At 43.6% G+C, this 19,871-nt stretch overlaps 1 protein-coding gene across 2 annotated transcripts in view; it reads right to left on the bottom strand.

Annotated features, from left to right (window-relative positions):
- Window positions 1–644: 644 nt before the first annotated feature.
- CEPT1 (choline/ethanolamine phosphotransferase 1) overlaps window positions 645–19,871 on the bottom strand; it is a 24,752-nt gene continuing 5,525 nt past the window's right edge. Inside the window, exons 3-9 of one of the 2 annotated variants that reach the window (XM_050323166.1) lie at window positions 18,725–18,872; window positions 17,565–17,706; window positions 12,486–12,570; window positions 5,357–5,488; window positions 4,019–4,177; window positions 2,882–3,007; window positions 645–1,640 (exon numbers count right to left, since the gene is read on the bottom strand). In XM_050323166.1, the coding sequence (XP_050179123.1) occupies window positions 1,521–1,640; window positions 2,882–3,007; window positions 4,019–4,177; window positions 5,357–5,488; window positions 12,486–12,570; window positions 17,565–17,706; window positions 18,725–18,872 (912 nt within the window). In that variant the 3' untranslated portion in view covers window positions 645–1,520. Of the gene's footprint in view, window positions 1,641–2,881; window positions 3,008–4,018; window positions 4,178–5,356; window positions 5,489–8,996; window positions 9,082–12,485; window positions 12,571–17,564; window positions 17,707–18,724; window positions 18,873–19,871 lie in introns of both variants that reach the window. The other variant, XM_050323165.1, reaches the window with a different exon arrangement.

The raw sequence follows: 19,871 nt of genomic DNA, 5'->3' as shown, positions 1-19,871 counted from the left end.
GGAGCCCCCACAGGCAGCCAAGGAACAAGGGACGGGCTCTGCTCGGCGCTTCCTGAGCCCGTTTTGGGTCCCTGGGGGATCTCAGGAAACAAAACCACGTCACCCCTTCCTGGGGCCGGGGGGGTTCGAGTGGCTGCTCTTCGGGTGGGGCTTTTTTTGGGGCTGGTTTTTGTTGTTTTGAAGCTGAGCTGAGCTCAGTTCCTTGCCCCTGACAGGTCCTTGTCCTCAGGCTCTGCTGTGGCTGCGGGGGCCACATTTTATTCCCACCTTCCGTGGGATGCTCCAGGGTGGGATTCCAGACATTCCCAGTATTCCCACCGGCTCCTTGCCCAAAACTCAGCTCCTTCATGTCCATGGTAGATCCTGCTCTGGACACCGAGCTCAGGGGCTGAACTTCCCCTCAATCCCTGTGAACTTCATTAACAAGCAATTAAACCCTGTTTTAAGCAATCAGACCCAACCTAAGTGTCCCTGGTGCAGTTTCACCAGTATTAAAACAAAACCCATGGTATTAAAAGGAGGGAAAAAAAAAACCCAAAGCTCCTGGAAATCTTGGAAATGACAACATGATCCACAGAAAAACGTTGAAAAACTGCTCTGGAAATCCCAAGTCCGAGCAGGACAGAGCAACACACACACCTCAGGCCAACTGTTGCCCTCAGAATTCTTCTTTATTAAGAGCAGAAAGGAAATTTTGCCTTTTAAGTTTTTATACATAAAAAAGTAAACAGTAAAATTTTCTTTTCTTTCTTTTCTTTCTTTCTTCTTTATAGTCTTTTCCCACCAAAGAAAATCGCTTGGAAATAAAGTTGTTTTCTTTTTTTTTTTAGATAACGTTTATTTAAAAAAATAAAATTAATTGAGACAAAGATACCACACTATTTTGCATGCCGGGCACCCCTTTGCCTGCAGAACCCTGTTCAACACGTCCTTTTTTTTTTCTTTCCAGCACAAAAAAACCGCTTTTTTTTTTGCTTTGTTTGTTTGTTTTCCAAATACACAAGCAAAAAAAAAAAAGAAACCCAAACCCAGCCCAGCCTGGGCTCCGACCTGGCAGCGGCTTCAGCCAGTGAGATATCTGGGGGTGTTCTGGGGGTCTGAACCAGCTCAGGTCTGTAGTCAAATGAATTTTGAGTGGACACTAAAGGAGTATTTCACGAGGAGGTGATGAGAGATTAAAACCCAAAGCGAGCTCGTGGCTGCACGGACACTACGTTAGAAACTGGGGGTTAATTTGGAATCGGGGGGGTTACAACGACAGAGCATCATCAACCCTGCATGCTTTGCCCAGGCTTGGAGCCGACAGAGCTGACTACACGGAGAGATGACTACGTGGAATTCCCTGTCCCAGGGCAGGAGACCATCCAGGGAGTGTTACTGAAACCGCAGAGTCAGAGTTAGACAACATTGATTATGAGTATAAATTACTTGGTTCTCGTCGCTGTGCCTCGAGTCTCCTACGCCACCTGGTCGTGCAGCAAAGCAACCCTTTCCTGGTTTTCCCGGAGATTCCCGGTCTCCTAGTGGTGGTTGGAGTGGGAGGGGCAGCCCTGGATGCGGAACACGTGGATGCGGAGGTGGGCGGCGATCTGGGAGCAGACGCTGACGCAGTACCGGAGCAAATCCAGCAGGGACAGCACCTGCGGGACAGCAGCGTCACAGCCCGGCCCCCGGCACTCCCTGGAGATCCTGGAGCCGGGAACGGGACACGCCGCTCCGGCATTCCCGCGGGAACGGGACACGCTCCTCGGCATCCCCACGGGAACGGGACACGCCTGCAGCCTCCGGGATACACCACGGGGCTGCTTTTCATCAACGGGATGTTCCGCTCTGCAGGAACACGCGTGGAATCGCAGACTGGGCTGGAGGGAGCTCAGAGCTCATCCAGGTGGGAAACACCTCAGAGCTCATCCAGGTGGGAAACACCTCAGAGCTCATCCCAGCCCTGCCCGGGCAGGGATCTCCCTCCAGCCCAGGCGGCTCCAGGGTTATCCAGCCCGGCCCTGGACACTCCCAGGGATGGGGAGTCGCTCCATGAAGCGATCCCAGGGATTCTGGGCGTTACTCCAGCCCTGTGACAACACAATTCCAGCCTCTGACTGTCAGGTCTACAGTCAGAGAAGGGAAAAGTCACAGCAGCTCCAGAAATCCTGGGAATGCCCCATTACCTCCACTGTTATTATTATTATTATTATTATAAATATATCAATATAAATATATAATTAACAATGTTGCATATTATTAAAATAATATCATCCAAGCTATTAGTAATACTACTATAATAATTAACATATAGTATAAAAATTATAATTATTTTATAATAAATTAATAAATTTATTAAATACATTTATTAAAAACAATAAACATAAATAATAATGTGGTACTGGATAATAGAATAATAATATCGTTTAATATAATTTAATAATTTAAAAATTTAATAATAATAGTTTAGTGTTATTATCATCATCATCATCCCGAGATATTTCAAGGAATCCAAATTTCTCACTTTTCATGAGATTTTTTTCCCTGGGGAAGGGGGAACTCCCCCCCAATAAATTGTATTAAAAAAAGGAACCAACTAAAAATAAACTAAGAAAAATTAAAATAACCCACAACTGAAGAATATATAATAATATATATATATTATAAAATGAAGAATGAAATTAAGAAGAAAATAAAGAAGTAAAATCGAGGATGAAATGGAGAATAAAATCAAGAGTAAAATGAAGAATAAAGAATAAAATTTTAAAAATAAGATAAAATGAAAAATTAAAACAAAAGAAATGAAAAAAAAAATTTTAAAAGTCACCTGCACCGTGCAGGTGAGCTGAGCACAAGCAACCCCAGTAATTAGTGACAGAAGTAATTAGCCCCCACTCACCAGGGCAATCCAGAGCACGATGTACTCATCGATGAAGCTGTTGAAATACTGGTCCAGGAAGAGCAGGGCTGGGCCAATGAAAGCTGTGTCATAGAAGTGCATCTCACTCTTGGTCATGTGTGCAACCTGCACGGCAGAAAAGAGCTTTTTAAAGGACATTTTAAAGGAGGAGAAAGAGCATTTAAAAAGAGCATTTTAAGCAACAAGGCTGTGGCAGCCAAGGCAGAACACACAGAGGCAAAAGAGCAATCCCAGTTGGAGCCACTGCAGAATATCCAACATTTCAATATGGATTGAACAAACAGTTTTTATGCAGAGCAGAGGGTGCAGCCCCGGGAAAAATCCCAAGGTGTTTCCAGCCTCCTGCCAGGGACAGAGCAGGGCAAGGGGAGCACAAGGTGAAGTGGAATGTTTTTAAGTGGAAAGTCAAATTTTATAAGTTTAGCTGAGCCTGGAAACCAAACTTAAAAGCTGCTGAAGGTTCAAATTGAGAGACTCTTGGTGTTTGTTTCTCTCTCTCCACCTCTTTTTCCCCATTCCATGAGGTCACCATCCCCTTCTGGTGCTTTATTTTTTTTTTTTTTATTATTTTGATGATATTTTGGTGCCCAAGTGTGGTCCTTTCCACCTTTCCCTCCCTGCGCAGATGGACTTCCACTCTCTATCCTCCCTGCACAGCCCGGCTGGAAACTGGGCCTGGGAAGGGATAAACTCTCCTTCCCCCAGGAATTCTGCCCAAAGTGACCCAGAACTGGGAGGGTGTGAGGCAGGGGCTGTTTGTGAGTCCTTTTAACTCCAACTGAGTCATTTTAACCCCAATTTCCCTCCATTTTAATCCCAATTTCCCTGCAGATCTCGGAGTTCGACCCTCAGCAGCTGTCCCAGAGCTGTGGCACCTCCTCTGCCCCTCCCTCCCCTCGAGGGGGTTTCCCCAGCCAGGCTCTTCACCCATCAGCACAAAACCCTCTGCAAGGGTGTGAATAAAGAACTCAGAACCCTCAGCTGCCCCTTCCAACCCAGGAAGGCCCCGCTGCAGCTCCAGCCCCCCCGGATCGCCCCCTCGGTGCTCGCTGGAAGCCCCAGGAAGGTCCCAGCCGTGCCCGAGGTGTCCCAGTCGGGAGGGTCCGGAGCACTCACCACCAGCTTGTTGGTGATTTTGGCCGAGACGAAGCCGAAGGTGAGGATGTAAAGGCAGGGGTGCCTCTCGAAGAGCTGCACGGCGGATTTCTTGTAGATCATGGCAGCCAGGGCGATCACCGAGCCGATGTGCAGGAACGGCGACAGCACACTCGTGCCCTGCGGGGACACGGAGAGCTGGGGACACGGAGAGCTGGGCACGGAGGTAACCGGCCCCTCCGAGCCGGGGACCGGGATAACGATCCTGGAGGAACCGGCAGGGCGGGGAGCACTGGGGGGGGGTGTGCTGCTGGGGGGAATGGTTTGTGCTGCTGGGGGGAATGGTTTGTGCTGCTGGGGGATGGTTTGTGCTCAGGGGGGTCGTTTGTGCTGTTGGGGGGATGATTTGTGCTCCAGGGAGGTGGTTTGTGCTGCTGGGGGATGATTTGTGCTGCTGGGGGATGATTTGTGCTGCTGGGGGGATGATTTGTGCTCAGGGGGTTGGTTTGTGCTCTAGGGGGTGGTTTGTGCTGCTCCAGGGCTGGTTTGTGCTCCAGGGAGCTGGTTTGTGCTCCAGGGCAGGAAAGCAAAGCCCCCGTGGGGCAGCAAAACTCCTGGAGCAGAAGGTGTCTCTGCAGAGGATCTTTCCGCTGCCGAAGGATCGTGCCCAGCTCTGGCAGGGCCAGAACTCCCGGGAACCCTCCTGGGAAGGGACTTCCCACCGGATTTTAACGGGAGCTCCCCGGGGGGGTGTGTGGATGTTTGTATAACCTGGTTTATGTTTTTAACTCAACCCCCAAAAATCAAAATCTGTGACTGCTTTCAGTCACCCATTTTAAAACTCTGACTCCTGAATCTTTTCTTCTTACACACACAATATTAACTTGGGTTTTTTTCCCAAGACAGGAAATGAAGTGAAAGGAAAATGTTTCACCTGGAAGGGGGAGAAATCAAATAAAATAAAACCAAATAAAATAAAACAAAAATAAAATAAAGAAAATAAAAAGTAAAATAAAAAGTAAAATGAAATTAATTAAAATAAAAATAAAAGAGAAAATTAAATTAATTTAAATTTAAAAATAAAATAAACAAAAATTAAATTAAATTAATTAAAATAAAAATAATAAAAATAAAAATGAAAATAATTAAAATACAATAAAAATAAAATAAAAATGAAATTCATTAAAATAAACAAAAAATAAAATTAATTTAATAAAATAAAATTAAAATAAAATAAAAATTATTAAAGTAAAATAAATTAAAGTAAATTTTAAAATCAAATAAAATAAAACAAACAAACAAAGAAATAAAAACTCCACGTGTGGCTGAGGAGGAGGAGGGGTAGGACGAGGTACTCACTGCTATGGTGGAGCCATTTTTGCCAACTCCCCCTGTGAAGATCACTCCAAAGTAGTTGGTGCAGGAGAAGATGGTTCCTGCCACAGTACAGAGAGCTGGGAATATTTTCACCTGGATGTTCAGGATTGGAATCTTCACGGGAGAGAGACAGGGAGTTAACAGATGCCCAAACAAACTCGCTGTGGGGCGAGGATGTCCCGGTGCACCCAAACACTCCACTTGGCCCAAGGTTGTCCTTGCTCTGCTTTGCTAACACAGATCTGAATCCCTCCCAGGCACACAGGGAGGGGAGTTCTCCAAGAATTCCACAACAATCCTTCCCTCCAGCCTCCCACAAAGCCAGGCTTATCTGCAGCACCTGAGAGAGCCCCCAGAGCGGGCCAAGGAACCAGGAATGAGTCCCTGCAGGGACAGAACTGCCCCATTCTCCTCCTGGAGCTGGTTCCAAACTCCCCCTGCCCCAGGACCAAGGGAGGCCCCTCCAGAGCCCTCTGAGCTTTGGGCACGGCCAGGGAAGGGAAGGAGCCCCCAGGAGGCACCTCGGGCTCTTTCACCAGGGCAGGAGGGCTGAGGGGGGCAAGAAGGGGAAAGAAACCCCATTTCCAAAGGTCCCTTCGGGTTTTGAGCTTCCAGCAGAAGAGGAGAAAGGACAGAAAGCAGCCCAAAGAAAACCACAGGAAGCTCATGGAAGGGAGTGTTTGTTGGGAGATAACTGCCCCTGACTGCCCAGCTTTCCCTGGAAAAGCTCCTCCCTCAGGAAGGGCTGAGCTGGAACCCAACACAACGAGGGCCAAAGTCCCTCCTTTGCGTTCAGTTCCCTCTCAGAGCAAACCAGGCAATGTTTGGAGCTGCAAGGATCAAGTCTGATCTCAGGCACCCCAAAATCCCACCCTGAGTGTGTTTTGTCCACACACCCCTTGAACTTGAAGGTCATTCTGGAAGATTTTTGTTGCTCTCTGGGACATTCCACACCTCGCCCTGCTGACCCTTCCAGGGCACAGCTGAGGGAGGGGCAGAGCAGGTTCGACCCTTCCCACTCCCACAGCCCCCCTGGGGGCTCCTGCCCAGCCTGGCACAGCCCTACAACTCTCCAAGGGGGTTTTGTCCTGCTCAGGCTGCCTTTTCAAGGCAAAAAAAGGGAAAGATTTAGAGAAAAAATAAAGGCAAATGAAGCAAAAGGCTGAGTGGCCACGGCCTGGGGCATCCCTCCCTCCTGCCAGGAGGGTCAGGACTTCTCTCCTCAACCTTCCAAAAGCAGGTCCTTCTGCTCAGAAATGGAACTTTGGTATTTAAAGGACGGGGTGAAATGGCTTTCACCAGCAGAAAAAAACACTAACAAGCTCCAAGCAGGAGTCAAAAGACATTAAAGTTGACATTTCCCCAAGACAAGTGGAAAAAGAACTCCCAGACTCGGCTAAAAGCACAGAGAAAGGTCCTGAGGGAAGGACAGGAGGGGGAAATCACACCTAAAACACCCAATTTCAGCCAGTTCTGCTTCATTAACACCCTCCTTTCTGCTTCCAGGGACAGGGTTGAGAGTGCAGAAATAATTAATCATTAACCATTAATGAGGAACAGCCACAGCCTGGAAACTGGGAGAGGGATAAAAAGCTGCTAAATGGGGACAAAGTGGAAGCAGCAAAATCAAGGAAATATGGGATTATTTTCATTTTTTCCCTCTGGAATGTTCCTACAAAATGGAATTGCAGCCCCTGGATGTGAAGTCAGGGAACCCCTTGGCTGTTATTCCATAGATCTCTGCAGCCCATGGAATTATTCTGACCCTCCTGGGGATTGGGTTCAGCTGAAGTCAGATCCACGTGGAACTTCCCAAAAACCAGGAATTCAGCCAGAGGTTTTCCAGGGAACTCCCACTCTGTGTCCAACCCTCTGGGACTCCAGGGAGCTCCTGGATCCAGTGACATCCTGGGAAAGCAGCATTCCAGCTGGGAGCAGCCTGGGATGGTGGGAGGTGTCCCTGCCCAGGGCAGGGCTGGGACTGGATGGGATATAAGGTCCCTCCAACCCAAACCATTCCAGGATTCCACAATTCCAAGGTTTGGTTGGGAAAATCCAGGCGTGTCCCCAGAAAGAAGTGGCAGCAGGAACAGAACAGTCGGGAGGGGTTGGGAGAACCTGAATTAAAGCAGGTCTGGGAGACTCTGCCAGAAAATCCAAGCCAGGAATTCCAGAGTCGATGCCATCAGAGTTTTCGGATTTCAAACCTAAAATAATGAGGAAATGGGCAGGGAAAGAGCCCAGCTGAGGGTTCATGGAAGCAGCAGGAGGGGGTGGAAGAGAGCCCTGGAACATGGAGCTGCCTAAGGAACAACAACTTCCAGCCTCGCATTCCCGAATTCCTGGTGCTTTTGGTGGCACTGTGGGAGAAAATCCCGGGAACTGCAGGACTTTCCCTGCTTCCAACAGGAAAATAAATCAATATATGGAATATAAACTACATGATCCATGGATTAAACAAGTCACCCTCAACTCCCTCCCTTCGTTCCCATCTTCCCAGGGATCCCAAACTCACCGTCTGCCGGGAATGCTCCAGCTCCAGGAGTGCTTAAAAGGGAATTTTTAGGGACTGAAAGGAGGGAGCCAGGACAGGGCCCCCCAGTTTTATGGGAGAAAAGGGAATGAATGAAAGCAGCAATTCCCCAAATCCTGCATTTTTCCCTGTCTGCATTCCCTGGACAAAGTGGAATGTTTGAGTGCACTCTGATCCCCTTATCCCACCCCCCAAAACCAAAGCAAATCAAAACTCCCACCCTCAAATCCCAAATCCCCCCAGATACTCCAGGGTTAGGAATGTTGCTGGGATTAGTGATTAATAATAATTATAATTAAAAGAATAAAGCCCATAAAGTGCCAGCTGACATGGCCTGGAGAGCCCACAGCCATATATCTATATATTATATATTTCTAGAGATAGGAAAATACAGCTATAAAAGAGGTATTAAAACATATATAAAATAGATGTAAAATTTGGTATAAAATAGGTGTAACAGACATAAATATTGATATAAATATAGATTTAAATATAGATCTAAATCTAGAAATAAATATAGAAATATATAGATAATATATATAGAAATAAATCTAGAAATAAATATAGAAATATATAGATAATATATATGGAAATATATAGATTATATATATAGAAATAAATATAGAAATATAGAAATATATAGATAAAATATAGAAATATAGAAATATAGAAATATATAGATAAAATATATAAATATATAGATATAAATATGTATATAAATCAAAGACTCATTTGATCATTTAATCCCAGTTTAAAAGGGGAAAAAAATGACAATTTGGTGGGTTTTTTTCCCCCCACATAAATCAGTCCTCAGCCCCAGCCAGGCCAAATCATCCCCAAATCCTCATCCCAATTTGATGCTCCTCCACTGCCCAAAATCCATGGGGGTTTTCCTATGGAAATTTGGGCAATATTTGATGGTTTTCAAGGTGTAAATAACCTTTTTTTTTTAAATTTTTTAATTCCAAAATTCCCATTTGGGAGGGGAAAATCTCCCCAGATCAAACCCTGCAGGGAATTCCTCCAGGGCAGAGACAAAACCAAACCAAGGAAGGATAAAGGGATAAGAAGAGGAGCAGAAGGAATTACCAGAGATTGCCAAAAAGGAGGTCCTCCAATCACTGCCAGCAAGTGCATGATTATTATGAAGATTTGCACTTCAGTCACATCAATTCTGATTAGGCACAAAAAAAGCCAAAAAAAGCGGGTTATTTATTGCGGGCTGGGGAGCAGCTCCAGGCTCAGCAGCTCTGCCAGGCACCCCAAAACACCCCCAGGACAGCTTGGAACCTTCCCCACCGGAAAAATGGGATTTATCAGAGGTGGGCACATCCCAGCAGGTGCTTTATGTGCCTCTTATTCCCTGCCCTATCCCTAAAATATGGGAATTTATATCCAACGCTCCGCTTTGAAAAGAAACACAAATCCCTGCAGAGCTGGAATGGGAAAGGTCGGAACCAGGAGGGAGAAATCCAGGGTGGGAGTGGAAAACGGGAAGAAAAGAGGGAATTTATGGGTTGGTTTTTTTAAGGCTTGGAGGAAGAAAGAGGGAAAAATGAGGGGGTGCAAATGGATAGAGGGAAATGGAAATGGAAAAAATAAAGAGAAATAAATAGGAAAAAAAACAGGGAAAGGATAATAAGTTGTAAGAAAATAAAGAATAAAAATAAGAAATAAAATAATAAAATTAAAAATTAAAAATAGAAAATGAATATATTAACATATAGTTAATATAGAGATAATAAAATAAATAGTAAAATAACAATGAATAAATAATAAAATGAAGGAATAATCAATAGAGAAATACAAATAAATAAAAAATAAAGAGAGGTAAAGAAACAGGGGAAACGAGGAGGATGGACTTGCTAGTGTGTTATATATATGATATATTCTATATATTGTTGTACTATGTATATAATTGCATATATATTATATATAAATTGTTGTGATGTATATATATGTAATGTATATAAAGTGTATTAAATATATAACATTATATAATATATATTATATATATAATGGTATTATATTATACACATTATTTGTGTATACATAACATATATATGTATAATACAATACCATTGTATATATTACATATATAATGTTATGTATTTTATATACTTTATATATATAATTTGTGATTCTGTGGACACATAAATAAAGTATGTTATTTGTATAACATATGGCCATAATATATAATATAAATATCAAATACAGGCTGTAAAATTATGAATATATACAAATATATTTTAATATAATATATTCATATTTTATATATTATATTATAAATAATATCTATAAATTTTATATATTTATATATTTATATAATATAAATATATAAAATATAAAAATATGGCCTAAATGAAATATATATAAATATACTCTAATATATTACACTATTTTATATATTCACAAAATATGCCATTTTTTTCCCTGTTGCCTTAAAATGCCCCCCGAGCCCCTGGAATTGTCTCAGTACCAGCTCAGGTTTGGAGGTTTTGGAAGTGGATCCTCCTTTGGGGACCCCCAGCCTGGCCCAGATCTGGGGTTGTGGCCCCGCTGCTTTGGGGTGGCCGCAGGAGCAGGGACAGCCCCCAATCCCACAGGGAATTCCCCAGGCAGGGAACAGGGATGGGGCTGTTTGAGCCCCCCCATTGTCCCGTGGGTTCTCCAAGTGCTGGGAAAGCTCCATGTCCATCCCACACACTGGGATCCTGGAGTCCTGGAATGTTGGGATCCTGGAATCCCAGAGTGCTGGGGTTGGAGGCACCTTAAGGATCCTTTGATCCCCCCTGCCCTGGCAGGGACATCTCCCACCATCCCAGGAGGCTCCCCTGGCCTGGGGCATCCTCTGGGAATTCCATCCCAGCCCTCCCAGCCTGGAATTCCTTCCCTCTAGAAAGACATGGAAAGGAATCTCTCATTTCAGTGGAATCTGCTCCAAATTCTCCTCCAACAGCTCTGGCTCAACTTTCCCAGTTAGGAGAAGAATCCAGGGATCCTGCCCAGGGCAGGGCTGGCACTGGATGGGATTTGAGGTGCCTTCCCACCCAGTCCAGCCCGGGATTCCAGGATTCCAGAGCCCCTCTGCTCTGGAGCCGGGCTGGGAGAGCTGGGAATGTTCCCCTGGAGAAGGAGGGACAGGGAACGGCTTCCCAGGGACAACTGGGAGATTGGGAAGCAATTCCAGGGTGGGGAGGGGCTTTTTTAAATTCAGGGCATTTCTGGCACCTGATCCCTCCAGGTGATTGATATTATTATTTCTAAAATAATAATACTATTTAATCATGTTCTCTGTAAATAATATTAAATGTGTAAATAACGTTAAATGTTATAATGATGGTGGGGATGAGGAGAAGAAGAAGAATAAAGAGGAAAATGAAGGGGAAAAGAAGAATAAAAGAAAAATAAAAGAAGAATAAAATAAAAGAAGAATTAAATTAAATTAAATTAAAATGAAAGCCAAACAGTTCTTGTTTCTGGTGGGAAAGTGTTGAAATGGCAGCAACAAGAAAGTTCCTCCAACTTTCCACAGTTCCAACCTGATTCCATTCCCACCCTCAGAGATTCTCCTGCTCGGCTTTGAGGGGAAGCCAAAACTGGGATAAAACAGAGAGGAATCTTTAAATCATCTTTTTGTGTTGAACAGGCAGCTTTTGAGTAAGAAACCAACTGAAATATCTAAAAATAGGTAAAAATATACTTTTTTTTTCAGTTAATTTAATTTTTTTCCTGCTGATTTTTTTAATATTTAAAAAAGTATTTTTAAAAATATATTTTTCCAGTTAATTTGAATTTTTCCCTGCTCGTTTTTTCTCCTTGTGCTATCCATCGAATATTTAAATATTTATTATAAAGTAGTATATGCAATAATAATTATTAATATACAATATATTATTGTATATCATTTATATTATATATATTATTATATATCATGTATATAAATATTATATATTATACAGTGTTAACATAATAATATAATATATTATGTATTTTATAATTATATATAATTATATAAATTATATATAATTATGTATATAATTACATAAAATATAGTACATGTATAATATATAATACAATAAATAATTATATATATTGTAATATTTCTATATATTATATATAAAAACACATAAGGCAAAACTGCGATAAAGAGGAATATTTAAATCTTTTTGTGTCGAGCAAGCAGCTTTTCAGTAAAAAACCAACCCAAATATATAAAAAAAAAAATTTAAACCAATACATTTTTTCCAGTTAATTTGAATTTTTTCCCACCTGTTTTTTAATATCTTTAAAAAATTTTTAAAACTACTTTTTTTCAAGTTAATTTGAATTTTTCCCTGCTGGTTTTTTAATATTTAAAATGATATTTGTAAAAATGCGTTTTTCCAGTGGATTGGGATTTTTCCCTGCTGGTTTTTTTTCCAGTGGGTTGGAATTTCCCCCTTCCCAGGGTTGGTGTCACAGAGCAGGTGACACCAGAAAAAGCTGGGAAATCCCCAAAAAAGGGATTTTTGGTGGGGTTTTTGATGCCTGACAAAGGTGCTGTCCCCGCTCGGGCACATCCCGGGAATGTTTTACCGTGTAATTCCAGACCCAGGGTCCCAGAATTCCCGAGAGCAGCTGGATGGCCACAGTGCAGAGCACGGACTCTGTCACATCGAATCTACACGCGGAGAGACACCCTGAGAGCCCAGCTGGGCATTCCCGGGATCTGTGATCCCAAAATCCACCCACACGGGGCCAGTGACCCCAATTAACCACAGGGAACGGGGGTCACACCTGAGAGCCCGCCTGAGTATTCCCAAATCCCAAAATCCACCCACACAGGGCCAGTGACCCCAGTTAACCACAGGGAACAGGAATGGGGGTGACACCTGAGAGCCCACCCGGGCATTCCCAGGATCTGTGATCCTAAAATCCACCCACACAGAGCCAGTGACCCCAATAAACCAAAGGGAACGGGGGTCACCCCTGAGAGCCCACCCGGAGCATTCCCAGGATCCACAATCCCAAAATCCATCCACACCAGTGTCAATGACTCAAATAAACCAAAGAGAATGGGGAATTCCCAGGATCCACAATCCCAAAATCCACCCAAACAGGGTCAACGACCCAAATAAACCAAAGGGAATGGGGAATTCCCAGGATCTGGGATCCCCAAATCCATCCACACCAGTGTCAATGACCCCAGTAAGCCAAAGGGAGCGGGGGTTACACCTGAGAGCCCGCCCAGAGCATTCCCGGGATCCAGGATCCCAAAATCCACCCACACAGGGTCAGTGACCCCAATTAACCAAAAGGAAGGGGAATGGGAAGGGGGTTTTCCAGCTGGGAATGTTCCCAGAGCTGTGGGAATGCAGGGGCTGAGCCAAAACGTGAGGGGGAAATGAGGGAAGGGAGTGAAATTCCTTGCTTGGAAACAAACAGGTGTCATAAGGAATAATAAATAATAATAAATACTAAATAAATATTAAATAGATACTAAATACTAAATAATTACCATTTAAATAATAATAAATACTAAATAAATAATAACTAAATACTAAATAACTAAATAACTAATAAATAAAAATAATTACAATTTAAATAATAATAATAACTACATTAAAATAAATTAAGAATAACTATATAAAAGTAATAATTAGAATTAAATAAAAAAGAAATAATAAACAAATCCTAAATAAATCATTAAAATGTCATAAACCAGCACATAAAATGCAGATAAAATCCATCCCTCTGTCAGCCCAACAGCAGGGCATGAACAGAGATGGAAAATCACCCACATCCCTCAATTTATAAAGAAATAAATTTATAAATAAAGGTGTGTTTAAAATATCTGCAAATAAAGTGATAACCAAATGTGCTTTAAATATTTATAAATACATTTATAAATAAAAAGTATGAAAAAAAAGGATAGAAATAAATTCAGAAATAAAAATGTATATTTAAAATATTCGGAAATAAATAAATTTATAAATAAATATGTCTTTAAAGTATTTCAAAATTTATAAATGAAATTATGAAAATAAAGAATATAAATTTACAAATAAAATCTATACCTTCAAACTACTTGTAAATTTATAAATAAATCTATTTAAATATTTATAAATAAATTTATAAATAAAAATATGAACATTAAATACTATAATTTATAAATAAATCTATATATTTAAGATATTTGTAAAGAAATTTATAACTAAAACACATTTGAAATATCTATAAATAAATTTGTAAATAAAATATTTTAAAAGTGGTATAAAAAAATAATATAATAAAACCTATATAATTAAAAGCTTCATAAATTTACAAATTAAATACACATTTAAAATATGTATAAAGAAATGTATAAATAACATATGAAAATAAATATTATCAATAAATTTATCAATAAATATCTTTAAAATCTTTATATCATCTTTATATAAAATCTTTACAAATAAATAAATTTATAATTAAAAGATAGAAAATAAATAAATTTATAAATAAACAATATAAATACATTTATGAATAAACCCATACACCTCCTGGATCCAACTGGGATAAGCCTGGACCTGGAAAACCAGAGTGATCCCAGCTGGGCTCCAGGGAAGGGCAGGAAAATTCCCTGCAGGATTTGGGCACCGCATTCCCCAACGCTCTGGAGAGCCTCAAACATTCCCTGGAGCTCCTGCCCTGGATCCAGGACTGGGATAAGGCAGGAATGCCCATCCTGGAGAGCCTCAAACATTCCCTGGAGCTCCTGCCCTGGATCCAGGACTGGGATAAGGCAGGAATGCCCATCCTGGAGAGCCTCAAGCTAAAGGCACAGTTCCTAAAGCATCAGATCTGCTCCCACAGGGAATTGCAGCGGCATTTCTGGGATGTGCAGGAGAACATTCCCTGTTTCCCAAGCACAGCTGACCCCACTCAGGACAAGCTCAAATCCACAACCCCCAGGAAGCAGATCCCGTGCTGGAAACCAGGAGAACCAAACGTGGGGCTGCTCCAACGTGGAATCCCCTCCTGCAGTTCAGAATCCCTTTTTCCCTTCCCCAGACGGGAATTCCTGCTCTTCCACCAGCCCATTCCCACTCCAGGTGTTTGTTTTTAAACAAAGCTCCATCCTCCTCATCCCCTGCTGGGTTGATTGTCCTGACCTTTCCTGCCCCCCTGGCCTGGAGACACTTCCTGCTCCCTCCTGGGGAATTCCAGAGCAGCACTGACCTCTGGCTGTTCCCTGGAGCTGCTCCACCAGCTCCAGCTGCTCTCTGAGGAGCTCATTCCCTGCCCAGATCCAGCAGAACTCTGGGATCACGTTATCCATCCCACCAGCTGATGTTCCAGACCCTGCAGCAGCTCCGGGATGTCCCTGGGGGGATGGGATCTGTTCTTCCCAGGGAGAAGGGGAAGATCCAGCAGTTTGATGGATTCAATAACTGGGCACAATTAAAGGGATTTCCTCCTCCACCTGCAGGATTTGGTGGGAATTCCACAGGAGTGATCCCATTTTCCCTCCTCCCTCGGGGTGAGCTCTGCTCAGCTCCAGGGCAGGGACAGCAGAGGGAATCATGGATTGGGCCCAGGGAGCCTTTCTTGGCACAGCCTGGAATTCTCTGCTCCCAGGGAACACCCCACAGAGCTGGAGGAGTTCTCCACACACGATTATTGTTGGACACAAAGTGCTTTTTGTGCCACTCTTGGAAGCTTTTGGATTAGGAGAAAACCCCAGGGCATTGGGGATGGCTGGGAATTCTGGTCAGGATTCCTGGGGATTCAACACCCCCATCCCGATTTCCTTTGGAGGAGGAGAATAATAATAATAAAAATATACAAATATATAACTAGAAAATAAAATTTATAAAATAAATATGATTCAACGACTACAATGTGAATAAATATATTAATATATAAAATTATTATTATTATTCCCCACACAGAAATGAGCCCACCCTTCACCTGACACAATAACTTGTCTTTCCCTATTTTTTTAGGGCTTTTCCCCCAGGCCAAGGTGCTCCTCCACTTCCCACTCCAGGCCTGAGCTGCAGAAGGGCTGACACCTTCTCCCTCTCCCTCTGCTCTCCCCCAACTCCCTTACCCAGTTCTCTCTGCATTGAAATACAATTTCTTGGCCATCATCCCACCGTATTTTATGTTTATATATATTATATTTTTATACTTTATAGTGTATATTCATATACTTTATATTTATATATAATTTATATTTTATATTTTAAAGTGTATATTTAAATATTTTATCAATTGTTTTATATTTTATATTTATATATTATATTTTATATGGTTTGTATTTATATTTATATTTTATATTTTACATTATATTTATAATCTATTACATTATTTACAATATGTTTTAGTTTATATTATAAGGCTGATCTGCCCCCAAAATCCTGACCCTCCCAACAACCAAGTCCCAAAGTCAAGCACATGCCAAGGTTGGGGGTTGTTTGTTGTGTTCTTTGCTCAAGAACCAGAAATTTTGGATTATCAGGGCCCTGGGAAGTTCCCAGGGAGCCAAAAGCACTCAGACCTTTGGCACTGGCTCAAAGTGAGACCCTAAACCAGGAGAAACTTGGAAATCTTATTGGAAAGATTTCAGCACCAGGAGAGAACATTCCAGGCAATCTGCCCTGGTGGAACCAGGGGTGGAACAGAAATGGGACAGAAACCCGGATTTTTCATTTCCTTCCTCCAACACACACTGAAACCTCTGCAAGCTCTGCAGGTTTGGAGCAGAACCCCACATTCCTCAGGACAATTTACCCTCTCCAAGCAGTTCCTGCCAGTAAAAGCTGCTCTAGACAAGAGGGGTTTTTTGGGCTGGTTTAGCAGCATCTGGGTACCCCCAACCCCTCCTGGGACACTGCCAATAACTCTGTCAGACCCCGGGGTGGGGCTGCTGCAGAACTGTTCCCAAATCCCACAAACTGAGGGCAGATTCCATTTTCCAGCTGCCAACCCCCCATCCTGCAGCATATTTATGTGGAATGTATTTGTTAACCCCCCGGATGCAAACAGGGAATAAATTCTCAATACTAAATGCACTGATTTCCCCACTGACCCAGAGAATCCTTGTGTTCCACCTCCCACCCCGCAGGAAAAGGGGATTTCAGCTCTTCACTTCCTTGGCATTGCACTGTTCATTCCATTATTGACAGAATTCTCATTCCATAGTAACAGAATTCTCATTCCATTATTGACAGAATTCTCATTCCATCATTAACACAATCACAGCCTGCACCAACCAGAAGGGGTCCAGGACTTCCAGATGGAGGCACAATATCAGTTATTCCCGAGAATTTGAGGAGTTTTGGCTCATAACAAAGATTAACTGCACATCACCAGCAACACCAAGGATGAACTGAGTGCTAAAGCCACACTGCCACCACCTGACCAAACAGCAGCTACTTCCCATTATTCCCTCAGCTTTAAATCCCGGGGAAAAGCTCCTATAATTGACTACCAGGACAAGGGGAGGCTTCACGAGCAGCACCCGGGATAAATCCCAGCAACTGCCATGAGCTCTGGGGGCGTCCCCACCAGCACATGGGGTTTTCTACAGCTCTGAGGGGTGAATGTGGGCACAGGAGGCACAGGCTGGGCGAGGGGAGCAGGCCAAGGGGCAGTTTGTGCCAGGCCTGGCTGGCAGGGGGTACTTACATCCCGAAGCGCAGCGTTCCCGAGACGTAGGTCTGCCAGTGAGCGCAGTAAAACATGAATGTCCCAGCAAAACAACAAAAGAACATCCAGTCAGGGTTGGTGCCCAGCTGCACAGCAATACAAGTTCCCAAAACCACAAAGACTGCAGGAGAAAATCAGTCACTCAGTGAGAAGGGAGAGTGGGACACGGGGGTCAAGATCCTCAGCAGAAGCAAAGCTACAAACAGGGCTTGGGGGTGTTGTCCTTGGGGGGGAGGGGTGTGCACAAAATACCTCAATTTTAAACAATTAAAACTCAAAATGTGTATTTCAATGCCTAGCAGTAATTACAAGTCTGCAGTACTGAGGGTTCCTTGGTCTCCTACGGTTTTATTCCACTAAATGGTCCCATGGAGGGACTCGAGTGGTTTGGGCCAGCCTGGGGTTTTCTCCTGTATCCAAGATTTGCTGGACACTTTTCCCCCCCATTTCCTGATTTATGAAATCCCAGGTCTGTCATTCAGGATTCCAAATGGATCTGTGCTTTCCCCTCCACATTTTCACACACGACTTTGATAAAGAATTCCTAAAATTTTAAAGCTTTAGGATTTCAGGAGCCCAAACCACCTGACGAGGAGCTGGACTCTGTGATCCCTGGGGAACCTTTCCAACTCAGGATATTCGAGGATTTTTTTGCAATGGGGTTAAAGTTCAGGCTGGCTCGGTGCCCTCCACCTCCCCAGGAACCGATCTGCTTGATTTTAATCTTAATTTTAATTCTAATCTTTTAATCTTAAACTCAAGACTTGCAGAGTCCCAGAGCTTGGGCTTCGACCCTGCCTAGAGAGTCACCCTAAAATAACACCCCAGAGAGTTCTGGCAGCTCCTCACAGACAGTGTTTCAGAGCCAAGACTCTGCTGAACCACCCCAGAAAAGTGCTGGCTCAGGCTGAACCAGCCACATGCTTCATTTTGCTTTCAGTGTAACACCAGAGGAGACAGTTCAGCTGCTCCAGGGTGCAAAGAAAGGTGACTTTCTGAGTTGAAAAATGAGCCTTTCACTCCTGTATTCAGTAAAAAAAAAAGCCTTTTTTTTTTTTTTTTTTTTTGGCATTGCAGATTTAATCCCTGAAATAAGAGTCACTGAAGCCTCCGAGTTCAATTTAAAATAACAGCAATACCTGTGGACAGAGAGTCACAGCCATGGTCAAAGAGCTCTCCCAGGGGAGTGCTGCTGTTTGTCCTTCTGGCTTGTTTCCCATCTATGGCATCCAGGGACTGGTAGATGAAAAGGCCACAAGCACAAGCAATGTATGCCCAGGGAGGTGCCTGAGAGGGAAAGGAAAGGACAGCAAAGGTGATTTTTGGAGCTCTCCAGGAGCAGCCCTGCAGCTGCCCAGTCCCACAGGCTGACACAGCACTTTCCCCTGGCACTTCCACGTCACCAGAGCCCCGTGAGGACAAGCAGGGCTGGGGCATGTGGAATGTAAATAGAGCAGGGCCAGAATTCCAGCCTGGATCAGCTCCAGCCTCGTGCTGGAGGCAGCTGCAGTAAAACACAGCCCCACATGTGCAGAGTGTGAGCAGGGATTTGGACACCCAGCAGCTTTCAGGCCCCCAGCCCTGAGCTCCCCCACCCAGGGACATCCCAGCGGTGTCACCGCCCACGCTGCCAGCTCTGATGACACCTCTGGTGGCCTCCAGCTCCAGCCCCGCCAAGGAGAGGCACCTGAAGGCCCTGAGCAGCCCCTCCTGGGGAGCAGATTGATCTTCACACAGAGCCAAAACACTCCATCTGAAGGGGTTTTTGTGCTTTTGGAGCAGAGCCCATAAACGCCAGAGCTGCCACCCCTCTGGCTCAGCTGCCACTGCCATCAATCAGCAATGACTGCCTGCTCTGCAGCCTTCCCACCCGACACACACGGGCCTTTAGGAGCAGCTGTGCCTTCCAGAGCACACCAATAAAGTGCAGGGCAGTGCAACCACCCCAAGCTGCCCCTCCCAAAGCCCCGAGTCCAGCTCAGTGAGGCTGACACAGCCGTGACTCACATCAACTTCCACTCACTCCCCTGTGCAGCTCCCACTGCTCCTGAGTGCCCCAAACCCTTCACTCTGCCCCAGAGGCTGCTCTGCTCTCAGCACTTTGTACGAGCAGCACAAGGGGGGAGAGAAAACCACATTTCCCAAGGTTTTGATGCCACGGAATTCCAGCCCATGGTGTTATTTTTATTCCTCATTTCCAGGTTTTATACCCCACGTTTAATTACCTGCAGGGTGATGGAATTTTTCCCTACAATCCCCCCCTAGAAAAAAAAAAAATTCCCTCTA

Source organism: Myiozetetes cayanensis, unplaced genomic scaffold (genome assembly GCF_022539395.1).
Source record: "Myiozetetes cayanensis isolate MyiCay16 unplaced genomic scaffold, myiCay2020 scf29, whole genome shotgun sequence".
Lineage (NCBI taxonomy): Eukaryota > Metazoa > Chordata > Aves > Passeriformes > Tyrannidae > Myiozetetes > Myiozetetes cayanensis.
The sequence above is the reverse complement of the archived record's forward strand: the minus strand, read 5'-3'. Positions and strand labels throughout refer to the sequence as shown.